At 35.6% G+C, this 12,669-nt stretch overlaps 1 protein-coding gene across 1 annotated transcript in view; it reads right to left on the bottom strand.

Moving 5' to 3' along the window:
* Positions 1-891: 891 nt before the first annotated feature.
* VWDE (von Willebrand factor D and EGF domains) overlaps positions 892-12,669 on the bottom strand; it is an 84,763-nt gene continuing 72,985 nt past the window's right edge. Inside the window, exons 26-33 of the mRNA XM_008686528.2 lie at positions 12,140-12,235; positions 11,470-11,565; positions 10,134-10,229; positions 7,546-7,641; positions 7,349-7,444; positions 6,265-6,360; positions 3,825-3,928; positions 892-1,195 (exon numbers count right to left, since the gene is read on the bottom strand). Of these exons, the coding sequence (XP_008684750.2) occupies positions 1,181-1,195; positions 3,825-3,928; positions 6,265-6,360; positions 7,349-7,444; positions 7,546-7,641; positions 10,134-10,229; positions 11,470-11,565; positions 12,140-12,235 (695 nt within the window). The 3' untranslated portion in view covers positions 892-1,180. The remainder of the gene's footprint in view (positions 1,196-3,824; positions 3,929-6,264; positions 6,361-7,348; positions 7,445-7,545; positions 7,642-10,133; positions 10,230-11,469; positions 11,566-12,139; positions 12,236-12,669) is intronic.

The following is a 12,669-nucleotide window of genomic DNA, read 5'->3' as shown; positions in this document are numbered from 1 at the left end:
ATTACATATGGACATTATATATAATATATATTGACATTATGTATATATGTATATGTATGTATATGTATACATACATATACATACATATATTGACACTACCCATTTCCCCAACAATTAATGCCATTAAATTTTGCTTTTATTTAGCTTTCACTTCTCTTTTGGTATTTGTAGAAGGATTTGATTCTGTGATAGTTTCTCTCTTGCTTCTATACCAAAATAGATCAAGGTACCAAAAGAATGGAAAAATGAAACAGTTATCTTTATGCTCCTTTTACGTATCAGCACAGTGACCAAGTAAGTCTTCTAAGACCAAAATTTCATTATTTCTTCCACCTTGTCAAGAAATGTATATGTCAGAGCAATTGAGAGACTGGAGGGGAAAAACAGGCAAAACTAAATATGGTGTTTTTATCATGGCAAAATGATGGCTTTAGTCTCTGGACTATAGTCCAAAGCAGTAAGATGCACGGCATGTCTTCTGTTAGCTGACTATTATCTCCTTGGTACCACTGTTACCTCCTTCTAAGGCTAGAGCTACATTTTCTAGAACCCCCTTTTCTGTGTGGTTCTGGGTTAGAGTTTGCTGATAAGAAAGCTTTCCAGAGAGACAGAAGATGGAAATGGGAAGTCATTATTTTTTCAAAGGTGTTTGCAGCTAGATATTTGGGTAGATAAAAGATTCACAGTAGCTTTCCAACAATTTTTTTTATAATGATCTGCTTTTCTTTCCTGACCTCTACCTACCCTTCTCCTCACTCTCACCCTCACCCCCAGCTCTTCCAAGAGTCCTGAGAGTTCCTAATTCTGCATTAAACACTTTATATCTGGATACATCAAATGGTTTCTGTTATGCTGACTGATCCCTGATGATAAAGACACCATCACAGTAAGAACTGGGAAATACTCAGTTTATTACATAATGTGACTGTCTCGAATATTGGATACATCATCTCAATATGTAAATATCAAATCACACTTCAAAGTCAATTCAGATTACCTGGATTTCTTCTTTGCTTTTCTCTAACAATGACAGGTAAGACCATTCTATATGTTATTAGTTTCTTCAATCTTTAAAATAATTTTTAAAATTATGTTCAAATAAACTTCAAGTAGTTATCTTCAACTTTTTCTGAATAAAAATTTCATTCTTATGACAGGCTTGTGATTCACATACTTGATATTAATGGCGTTTTGTCTGTAGTAGGAAGAAGGAAAGTTTCAATGAATATTAGAAAACCGTTTAACTCTTGCTCGTTATTTGCCACCTCCTTCTCTCTGATGTGATACAGAGACTAAGTACTGCTTTCATAAAACTGAGATCTAATCCAGATCATATTTAAATACCAAAACAGTAATGACTAAGTGGAACTTGGAGACGACATGACTCCATCTTGACCGAAGGTTACATTCAAGACACAGCCATGCTCAACAAAACTGAGTACATTTTGTTCCTGATACTTTTCAGGAAAAGATTTTCAGTGGATGGCCACGTTCTCTGCAGTCTCTTTCCTCATCCTTTGCCTTCTCCATGTCTCTCTAGTCCTCTCTTCAATGTAATAAAGTGTTTTCCACATAGCAGCCACATGTGGTAACATATTTAGTTCTCTAACAACCTTGTGGTTAGGTGTTATCAGCACCATAGTACAGTTGAAGAAACTGCGGCTTAGAGGGATTCAATACCTTGCTGAAGGCCGTAGAGTGAACAAGTGGCAGGGCCAATGTTAAATGTACCTATAGCAGCTGAGCAGCAAGTTCGGAAGCCTCGAAGCCTTTCATAAACCCACCCCTCTTTAGCATCGCCTTTGCCCAATTTCCCCTTTTTTTGTGTCCTTTGTTTCTAGCTAGTAGTTCTCCTTCTGTTGTTGTTTTCACTGAAATTCTGGCAACTCAATCACTATCTTCCACCACCACCCCCCCCCAGGATGCTGGAAGAAGGGCCAGGAGATCGGCAGGGAGGGAGCGGGGAAGCGTCAGGGAGGGTTCTGCGAATGCTCATAAATGGTAGTTGTTTGATGTTTCTTGTTAAAAAGAAATTTATTTTTACGCTCTGCTTTGGAGCCAAAAAAATAAAAAAAACAAATGAAGTGATGATACCAATGAGCACCAGAGTAAAGCTCAAGTGAGAATTAAAGTCAAGAATTTGTTAGAACAGGTTATAGAAAAGCAGGACATGGAGTCCTTGAGCCAATCTCTTCCCTTTTCCTTCCCCATGACCCGCTGTTCTTTCCTTCCTTAATATGGCTCCAGACGCAGTCTCAGAAGCACCATTAGTGGGGATCAGATCTGACGAAGGATTCAGGGAGTAAAGAAATAGATAGAAATAGGTTATAGAGAAGTCACCTAGTTCAGTATGTCAGAATGAAGTTGAAAGCTTTTGAGGTCATAGAGTTTTCTGTGCCATAAAAATCTCCAAATAAAATAAGACACGTGTACGCTGCCTTTGAACCTGGGAATTCACGTTTTTACATTTACTGTTCTCAATGACAGTTGATCCAACAGGTACTCCATAACATTTGTTTTCTGGTTTTCAAACCACAGTACTGTTACGAGCTTGTTTTTTTTTTTCCTGCTTTCAAAATGGAGGCTGTAGGTCTCCAGGCTCCAGGTCTCCAGCGCAAGGAGAAACACATGTGCACATGCGCTTTGCCTCTGAGCCAGATTGATCCAGGATCGCATATCAAAAAGAAAATGCCTTATCATTTTTCAAATTACAGCACTCCAGCTTACTTTGATATTCACAACCTTGGGCTTTCTGAAGTGCTAAACAGCATATAATTGCTTTTTAAATTAAAACTAATACAGATTAACTTTAAGAAATTTTTGAGAGCTCTGCTTCCCCCCNTAGCACCATCCTTGTACATGTAGGAATTAGGACTAAAAAAATTCCATAGCTGTAGATATTTAGAAATATAAGATTGGAGACAAAATAAAATTCAGTTTAATCTTATAAGCACATATTTGATCATAGAAACTTTTAAAACAGATGTTTCTATAGCTTTCTAAGTAAGTGTGGGGCAATATCAGAAACTCTAAGAAAGCAACTATTTTTCCTTTGTTTTGTTGACTTTTTAAAATAAAAATAAATCATAATTCTAATGATATGAAGAGTTTTTTAATTTGCTTTCCCTGAAATAGATTTTATTTTTTAAAGATTTTATTTGTCAGAGAGACAGAGAGAACACAAGCAGGGAGAGCAGCAGGCAGAGGGAGAAGCAGCCTCCTCACTGAGCAAGGAGCCCTATGTGGGACTCGATCCCAGGCCCCTGGATCAAGGCAGACGCTTAACTGACTGAGCACCCCAGGCGTCCTTGAAATGGACTGCAATGGAGAGCAAATAAAGAGAAGAAATACTGTCTGGGAAAAGAATGAGGATAGACAAGGCTTTAGTGGCACACAACCCATCCTCAAATCAATGAAGCAGTGGATTTAAAAGTGGTGGATTAAAAAAAAAAAAAATAGGAGGAGGGGTGAAGTTAGTCTTTTTATCTAGTATTTGATCAAAATATAAATTAGTGGTGTCTTAAGTCCATATTGGGGAATATTTGTTTTTCAGCTCCAGTGCCATGAAATAGAATATTACACTTTGACAGTCATAGCCATACATTAAAATTCCTTAAGTGCACATCAAAATTTTGAATAACTCTATCATGACACAAAAATGATATTATTTTTAGTTTCAGAGGCCAACAGTAAATCCTTGCATGTTTTTTAACCTGGAAATAAAATAAACATTAACAGATAGGTATCAATTGCTAAGCAGAATATCTGAGTAGACAGTAGATGTCAATGTCTAATATTTATTTTCTGTTTAAAATTCAATATACCTGTACTTTCTTTTCACATTTGACTCCAGAATATCCATCGCGACAAGAGCACACATTGGGAAATACACATCTGCCTCCATTAAGACACTTCTGTTTGCAAATTGCTGCAATACACAAATTTTAACCATTACCATCCTTTGACCCAAATGGTTGTAACATATTCTATTCTGGTGGTCTGAAGCCATTCAGCAACTGGACTACAAAATAGTCATAAGATTTTATGAATGACCAACTACACTCCCTCCTTGTGCGGCCAGAGCACACACACACATACTCATACACATAAATAACAAAACACCCAGAACTCAACACAGCAGTTTCACAACTCTTTAAAGATATTATTAAAGCAAACAGAATTTTCATTGGCTACATTTTAAACACGGGATATATGTTTTTGTTTTCTTTAGAGAGGAGATTCAAATTAGTAACATAAAATAGCATTCATAATTTGCTTTTGGATAATTTAGCAAACATTTAAAAGAAACAATTCAGTACTAACTAGTGTATGGAAAAATTAACAATTAAATATACTATCATTGGAAGTTTAATGTGAAACAACTGTATTAGAAACTTCCTAAAAATTTTTACACTAGCAATTTCTTCCTTAAAAATCTCTTCTCAGGAAACTTAAAAATATCTATATCTATCTTAATATACCTCAATATCGATCTATATATCTATCACCTATCTATCTAATCTATCCACCTATATTATCATCTATCCACCTAGCCACTTATAGAGAGAAAATGCTTGTTAGAGTAATAACATAAATGACTACAATGTCCAACATAAGGGCAAAAGTCAAGTGAATTATATATATATATATATATATTTATATATATATATTTATATATATATATAAATATATATATAAATTATGTTATATTTAAAATTATGTATTATGGTACTTAATATTTCATTCAAAATTATGTTTTGAAAGACGGAAAATGCTTTTAAGTAATACTGAGTGAAAATAAGCATAATATATTATATACAATACAGTTATTTTTCATGGGAAAGGTATCTGCTTCCATAGCTCATAAGGAAAACTGTGTAACTCAAGAATAATATTCGCTTTGGTATAAGTACGACATTAAAAGGTTATGTTTTTATCAGGGCTGTTGGGTATGGTTGGGCAGGTTGTGTAATGCACAAAGCTCCACAGCTAAGGAAGAACTTTTCATATCACAAACAACATAGATTTGAATATTTGTTCCAATAACTTTCCAGCAGATGGCAATAAGACATCTTGTTTAAATAACGTCAATATTTAGAATATCTGGACAGTTAGAAATAAAGCATTTTGAGGAAGGGGACTTTGAAAAATTCACATGCTGTAAAGTGCAAAATTAGAGTGCACACCGTGAGGCTGCAGAGTACCTCAGCCCACACTCACTGGGGCACCTTCCCACACTAATGAGCTTTTAATATCTCATCATTCTCCCTCGTGGTCCACACAGACCTCTCTCCAGAATAAGCAGCCCAAACTGAGGGTGACAGCTCTTTTTTCTAGCAGTTTATCACATCTAAGTTCCAAAGAGAATTATTGATTTTTGAGCGGATATTTCTTAAGCAGGTACTAGCACTCAGTTAATTCTTTGATAATATTTTCTTAAAATGAAAAATGTATAAATTGTAATAGCAGTAACTAATAAAATAAAGCCAAAGAGTCATGGGAATTTTATGCAGAATCTCTAATACATGGAAACAAGTATGGTTCCTAAAACATCAAAAAACAGGGCAGGGATTTCTAGTAAAAACACATGGTCATTTTGCAACTGTATGTTTTCAGTTTATAATGCACTTGGATCACCAGTTTTGAAATGATGTAATTATTGATCATTTCAAAATATTTTTTGGGGGGGATTTCCAGTTTTTCCCATTGAGTTAATCTTTGTTAATATTTTAACATGTTATTTCAAGTTTTCATATATTTCAAAATTACAAAAAATCTCATTTTCCTCAATACCTTGAGACCTCATCTATGTAATATGTATGACTAAAACTAAAGGGAAATGCCATAATAGGAATCAGTTCTGGGTGGTGGAATCTGGGACAATTTAGTTTTTAAAACTTTCTAATATATTTTATGATTTTCATGATTGGCATGTGTTTTTCTCATAATATGAAAAAAATATTTAAAGTGTATATTAAAAACCTTCTTTAGCACACCTGAAAGAACTTCAAAGGCAATGCACAAACCATAATTTGGAGTTAACTGTGTCACACAAAATTTTAATATATTTTACCATATTTTCTTCTTTTAGATGGGTATAACAACGAATAAGATTTCCTTTATCTCTAAAACCATTTTCTGAATGGATCAGCATGCTGGGATTTGTTTTTGTTTTTTTCTATGATTTCTCCTCACACTACACTTTGTTCGAAATTATAACAGATTCAGGTTCAGAACATACAGTAACAAATTCTGTAGGCTTACGTATTTGACACTGCATTCCTTCCCATGTGGTAGGACAATGGCATATACTGGGAGCAATACATTCACCACCATTTTTACATTTCTGAAAGCAGATAGCTGCAAATAGAAATATGAACAAGTTAAAAATTTAATTTGCTAGTCAAATACGCACATAAACCTCAAAAAAATTCACTAAAGAAAAAAAAGAGAACCAGTTAAAAGTTAATGATTTAAAGGAGATTTTCCCTTAACATTTTATCAAGAACATTTTTCAATGTCACTACTGGTTCTTGAATAAGGTGATTTTAATGGTTATATAACGTTCCACTGATCAAATGTATTGTGATTTAACTTTCCCTCAATTGTTGGACATTTATGTTGCTTATTTTTTCACTTTGACCAATACATTATAATAGCTGGTAATTTTATTTTTTTTTTTATTTTTTATTTTTTTAAAGATTTTATTTACTTATTTGACAGAGATAGTGACAGCCAGCGAGAGAGGGAACACAAGCAGGGGGAGTGGGAGAGGAAGAAGCAGGCTCATAGCGGAGGAGCCTGATGTGGGGCTCGATCCCATAACGCTGGGATCACGCCCTGAGCCGAAGGCAGACGCTTAACCGCTGTGCCACCCAGGCGCCCCAATAGCTGGTAATTTTAAATAGTAACTTACAAAACGGGGAAAAAATTAAACATTTGAATGAGGAGAGCTGCTATCACCTCAAAACCTAGCCAGACTTGAAAGCAGTGACGCCCCACTGAATTGGTTGAGATGGGGTCAAGGAATCAGTGATTTTTTACACCTTCTCCTGCCTTCTACTTAAGACAAGGAGACAGGACTTAAAGACTTGTCATTTATCCTGGCAATTATAGTGGACAGACTGGAAATACAGAACATCCTGTCTCCCTTCTAACCTAAAAGAATGAATTCAGAGCCCTTGGCACTTTATTTCAAAAATGGATCCCCTAACGTAGGAACAAAGAAGCAAAACCAAAAACAACACACACACACACACACACACCAAACAACAAGGAAAAGGCTCTTTGTAGTAAATTCTACTTTATGTTCTCATGAGGCTTTAACATTTAAGAGTGTTGCTCTTACCTGTGTTGCACTGTTTCCCGCTCCAACCAGAAGGGCAAGAGCAAATGTTTGGTAGCATGCATTTTCCTCCATTCATGCACATGGGATCACAGATACCTTCAGGAAAAAGGATGAAACAGCCCTCAAGTAGCAATACCTTTGCTATTTCCTGTGTTTGCTTTACCTGTGCTTGGCAAATACATTCAGTGGCGTCTTACTTTTTTGGCATCTCCTACCGGTGTATCCTTCGCGACAGGCACACACATTATTTCTCATGCAGCGGCCACCATTCTTACAGGGAGGGCGACAGATAGCTAAAAGAACACATGGCAGTAATCTGTGAATATTACATCTCCGATGATTATATATTACATATTGCCTCATGTGCTTGTTATCTATAGGGCCATAAGGCATAGAAATGTGCTATTAAAATAAAAGATCACAACTGCAAGTCATTAAAACCATCCTTTCTAAATCATAAAATCCAATGTTCATAGCTCTAAGCAGCCAGTGGATTAGCACAATTTGAAATGTATCGATGAAGTGTTCATAATAAATGGCATCTTTGGTATTATAGTGCTTAAATTATGAACCTGATCTTATATTTCACATTCTTGGAAGTAAAGAGTGAAGTGATTGGGGCAGAACCAAGAAAATAAGTCAAAACCTGGCTCAAAATAAGAAATGTATCTATTCCTGTGGAAATTAAGAAAAATCTCAACAATCTGTCACATGATTTTTAGAAAATAATTTTAAGTTGACTTTTGAATACCTACTGAGGTCATAAAAGCAGAGCTTTATATGTGACTTATTCCTGTGAATGCTTAGTGAAAAATCCTTTTAACAGTAATTCCTTGGCTTTGTTAGGACTATTAGATAACCTTGACTGTGCTGTACTATTATATTCTGTGTATGTGATTCTGCTCCACAGAATTCAGAAGTTAATATTTATCATCTTTTATGAAAGGATTTTTATTGCTTCATGTTTCTCCCAGATATGATGATTAAATGCCTTTATATATATTTTTAAAGATTTTATTTATTTATTTAAGACACATAGAGTGCATGAGCAGGGAGGAGGAGCAGAGGGAGAAGGAGAAGCAGTCTTCCCGCTGAGCAGGGAGCCTGACGCTGAGCTGGATCCCGGGACCCTGGGATCATGACCTGAGCCAAAGGCAGACACTTAAGTGACTGAGCCACCCAGGCACCCCTAAATGCCTTTATTTTTTTAAAAAAATGATAAGCAAACCTGCCTGGAAATTTAAAAATATATTTTTTCCCTAAATAATAATAAAGATCATGTTTTTATTTCTTCTGCACCTTCTGCAGCATGTGTTAAAGACCACTGTATCGGCTCTGGTCATAATTTCAGGGTCGTGAGAAGGAGCCCCGCATTGGGCTCTGCACTGGGCATGGAGCCTGCTTAAGATTCTCTATTTCCCTCTAATTCTGCCCTTCCCCACCCCCCTAAAAAAAACCCTAAAGAAACAATTGTACTATTATTTATGGTAGCTAGCCATGCGCTTACAGTATGTATGTCTCACTTGCTCTTTATGTCAACTGTCTAGTTCAAACCTGAACGTCGGGAAGTCTGATCCTGGAGACTTTTAAGTAAATTCCAAAATCCATGCCAGCTAGAACTTTTAAAGGCTACCTAATTCCAAAACCTGCTAACATGACATATGTTCAATAGATACATTTTAGTTCAATACTTAATAATTTAGAGATTTCCTCTTTTCCCGGTTATACGGTTGGTGTATAAATTTTGGAGAAGTTTTCTCACTGTATCTTAATCTACTGCAAGGAGCATGAGAGATATCAGCTTTTTATTTCCCTCTTACATTTTCAGTCAAAACTACACCTACAGCTCATAAACACGGGTTTAGACATAGTCGTTGGTTTTCAAGGTTTGCCTTAACTTAGTCTTTACTTCTTTCCATTTCACAAACTGGTTCCCTAAAGGAAATCTTAATTAGAAGAACTCATTTGCTATATCTGTGTGGCTAGTACTTCAGCGATGGTTTCTTCTCTACCTCAAATGCAACCTAAGCATCCTAGCCAACCTCCAAATGAAAGAAATGAAATCACATTAAAGTATAACATGGCAAGAAAAGTATAGGTTTTAGGAATTAAATTATGACAGGTTCTGACATGTTTCTACTAAAAATCTACTCTGCATTTTGCATAAACTCAAAGATATAAAGATTTAGAAAATACATTTTAAATTTCATTTATTGACATTAATTCATGCCTACAGTGTCAGCCTCAGGACATGCTTATTATTCTGAAAAAAATCTGTAGCATTACTATACCAGGGAAAGTGTTAAAATAGCAGGCCATGAAGGAGGGAAATGCTGTGTCTTTATGACCCTATATCACCTTGCAGAGTGCTGTGCATAGCTAGCTTTTCGTAAATGTTTAATAAAACTAAAGTTGAGAGATCACAAGATAATAGTGGACATTAGACTGACCATAAATCAAACATTTTTGCGGTAAGGGCAATAAAAATGACACCACTGCACACAACAGACTGCAAGAGAACTTTGCTTATTTGGTTCACACCTTGATCCTACAAAACGGCACAGGCAAGTGCCAAGATCAGGAGCCTAACATGTTGAATAAATACAAATATTTTACATAATAACTCATACATTTCCATGATCTGGTCATTTGGTGACCACAATGGCAACATCACAAGAAATAGAGAAAAAAATATCATCTTCCCCTTTGAGACTTGTCTTATGTTTACAATGAGTTCTGTTTATGCCTTTCCCTTTATATTTAGAAAGAAAGAAAGAATAATTACCATTCTGACACTGTGCACCAAAGAATCCATTTGGACAGAGGCAAGTGTTTGGCTTATTACAGGAACCACCATTGAGGCAAACGGGGTCACACAAAGCTAAGGAATAGCAGGGGAAGAGAGACCATAAAAGTTTTATTATTTAAAAAATGAAAGCTGCACTCAAGTACAAAATGGTGCATAATGAAATATTTTATTTTTACTGCAAGTAAAACCCATAACCTATAATTAATTTGACTTTGCCAAACATAAGAGGAATGAAATAACTGGATAATAGCTTTGAAAGTCTGTTCATTAAGTTTACAAGTAATACCAAGCTAAGAATATGGAGGTTATGATTAGAATTCAGAATGCCATCTGTAAGCTGAACAAATGATGGGAAAGTAGAAGACATTTCAACAGCACTAACTGGAGGGTCTGTAATCTGCTCAAATACATGGGGCCACATGTGTACCTCTTACAGTCTCCTTCCTAATTCAATAGGAACACTGCGCTCAAGTCCTAGCATGGTCAAAAGCATTCTCTGTTTTCACTTCTTTACCTTTGTTCCACTTTGAGAGGCACCCCCAATTCCATTTTCAACCCAGACTTTACCCATCCTCCAAAGCCTACCTCAATACTATTTTCTTCCAAAATGTACTTGCCAGAATAAATTTCTGTCTTCTCTGCTTCCAAGGAACTGTGTGTTAATTACATTACTTATTATAATCCAAATTGTATCATAGTCTTTTTGAATAATTATATCCTGTGTCTCCTTCACTAATGATATGCTCCTTGAAGTCAGGGCAAAAATCAAATTGATCTTTGTTTCCCCTTGCATTATGCTTCATACATAGTTGGCAAGCTGTAAGTATTAAGTTAAATTTATGTTGAGAAAAGTCATTAGATCACAGTGGATTAGATTATATGCAGATAACTGCAAACATGCTGGCAAAGAAGTAAGCTTGATATTGTGATAAAGAAACGGAGTAACATAATGGTGTCCCTTAATTGCTTGAGTGTGTCATGAAACAGAATGTCTGTGTTGTGATAAAAAAATTTGAAAGAGATCGAGGAGATGTAACACAGATTTGTTTCTCTCCACTATAAGGCAGTGGATGATGGAAATATAAAGGCCAAAAAAAAAAAAAGGATTGATTGGGCCTGGATAACAATAAAGCTGAAATACACTCTATGGTCTGATACAAGAAGAAAAAGAATCAAAAGATGGGGTTTTAATAAAACTTCATACCAATCTTGTCAGATTAGCTTTATGCTTTGGGGCGCTGGTCTTCAGGATACTGGTGCACTTTAAATTTGTTTTAACTGATTTATTCATTGAACATATTTCTGATTTTACCTGTACCACAAGTAGGTCCATACCAGCCAGGCTTGCACTGGCAAGTATCTGGTGTAAGACATTCACCTCCATTTTCACAGTGCCTGTTACAAACCACTAAGGTCACAGAATAAAAATAAAAGTAAGGTAGATTAGGCTTGGCACTGGCCACATCATTAGCTATTACCTAGCTAGCTCATTACTGCTAATCACATCCTCTAATGAATAAAATCAGAGAGAAAAATAAAAACTTATTCTTTGGCTTTAAATGGTCTCTGATTCTCACATTCAGCTATTTTTTTGCTAATAGAGTTGGGGAAAGAAGAAAATCATTGAGCTGAACAGTAAACAAGAGTTGGTTATTTGAGAAAATCATTAGTTACTAATGAAAATAATCATAGATATAAATTAAACAAGTTTATATGCAAATCAACAAATTGGAATTCTTCTTATTATCTCAAAGAAATGGTCATGGATAGGGTCAAGAAGAGAGTTGCTTCTAAGAACAAACTTCTTTATCTTAGTACTGGCACCCAGGGCTCCCGGTGGTATGCAGAATGAGAACTGTCAGAATAAATCATGAATGTATGCCCTTTAACTAGGCTCTGGGTTTCTCTTCGTTAGTATTAAAGCCATCAGCTATTCAAAGGAGCAGTTTCCTTACATTAGGCTGCAAGAGAGTTTTGCTTACTTGTTTCACACCTTGGTCCTATAAAGCCATAAGGACAAGTGCAGAGATTTCCAGCCAAGCAGGTGCCACCATGTTGACAAGGTGGACTACAGTGTTCTGCAGACACAGATTATGTTATTAAGTCAGCTCCGAATTAGGAAAAGGTCAGTTTATGTTTATGAATCACAGCCACAATAAACTTTCTTGTAAGAGCAATTTATAATAAATTCAGTTCTCTTTTACTATGAAATTTAGTTCTGTGGGACTGACTATACAAGTTTATGCTCTAAAAAACACCAACAAATCATCAGCATGTTTTGGTTTATAAAACTTTTGGTTAGCTGGATGGAAATATAGCCTCTTAGGTTTCTTCTGAAAAGCGAGACTTGGACTTACACATTCCTGCCCTAAAAACGGAGTTCTCCTATATTTCCACATTTATTTTCATATGCTATTGATATTGAGTGTTTCTATTAGTTCACTCTGGATTTACTTTAATTTGTTAATTTGTAACTTGCCTTGTCACGAAAGTATTTAGTGTGGCTCATAGT

This window comes from Ursus maritimus, unplaced genomic scaffold (assembly GCF_017311325.1).
Source record: "Ursus maritimus isolate PB19 unplaced genomic scaffold, ASM1731132v1 scaffold_3, whole genome shotgun sequence".
Taxonomy (NCBI): Eukaryota; Metazoa; Chordata; class Mammalia; order Carnivora; family Ursidae; genus Ursus; species Ursus maritimus.
This window is presented reverse-complemented; position numbering and strand designations above follow the sequence as displayed.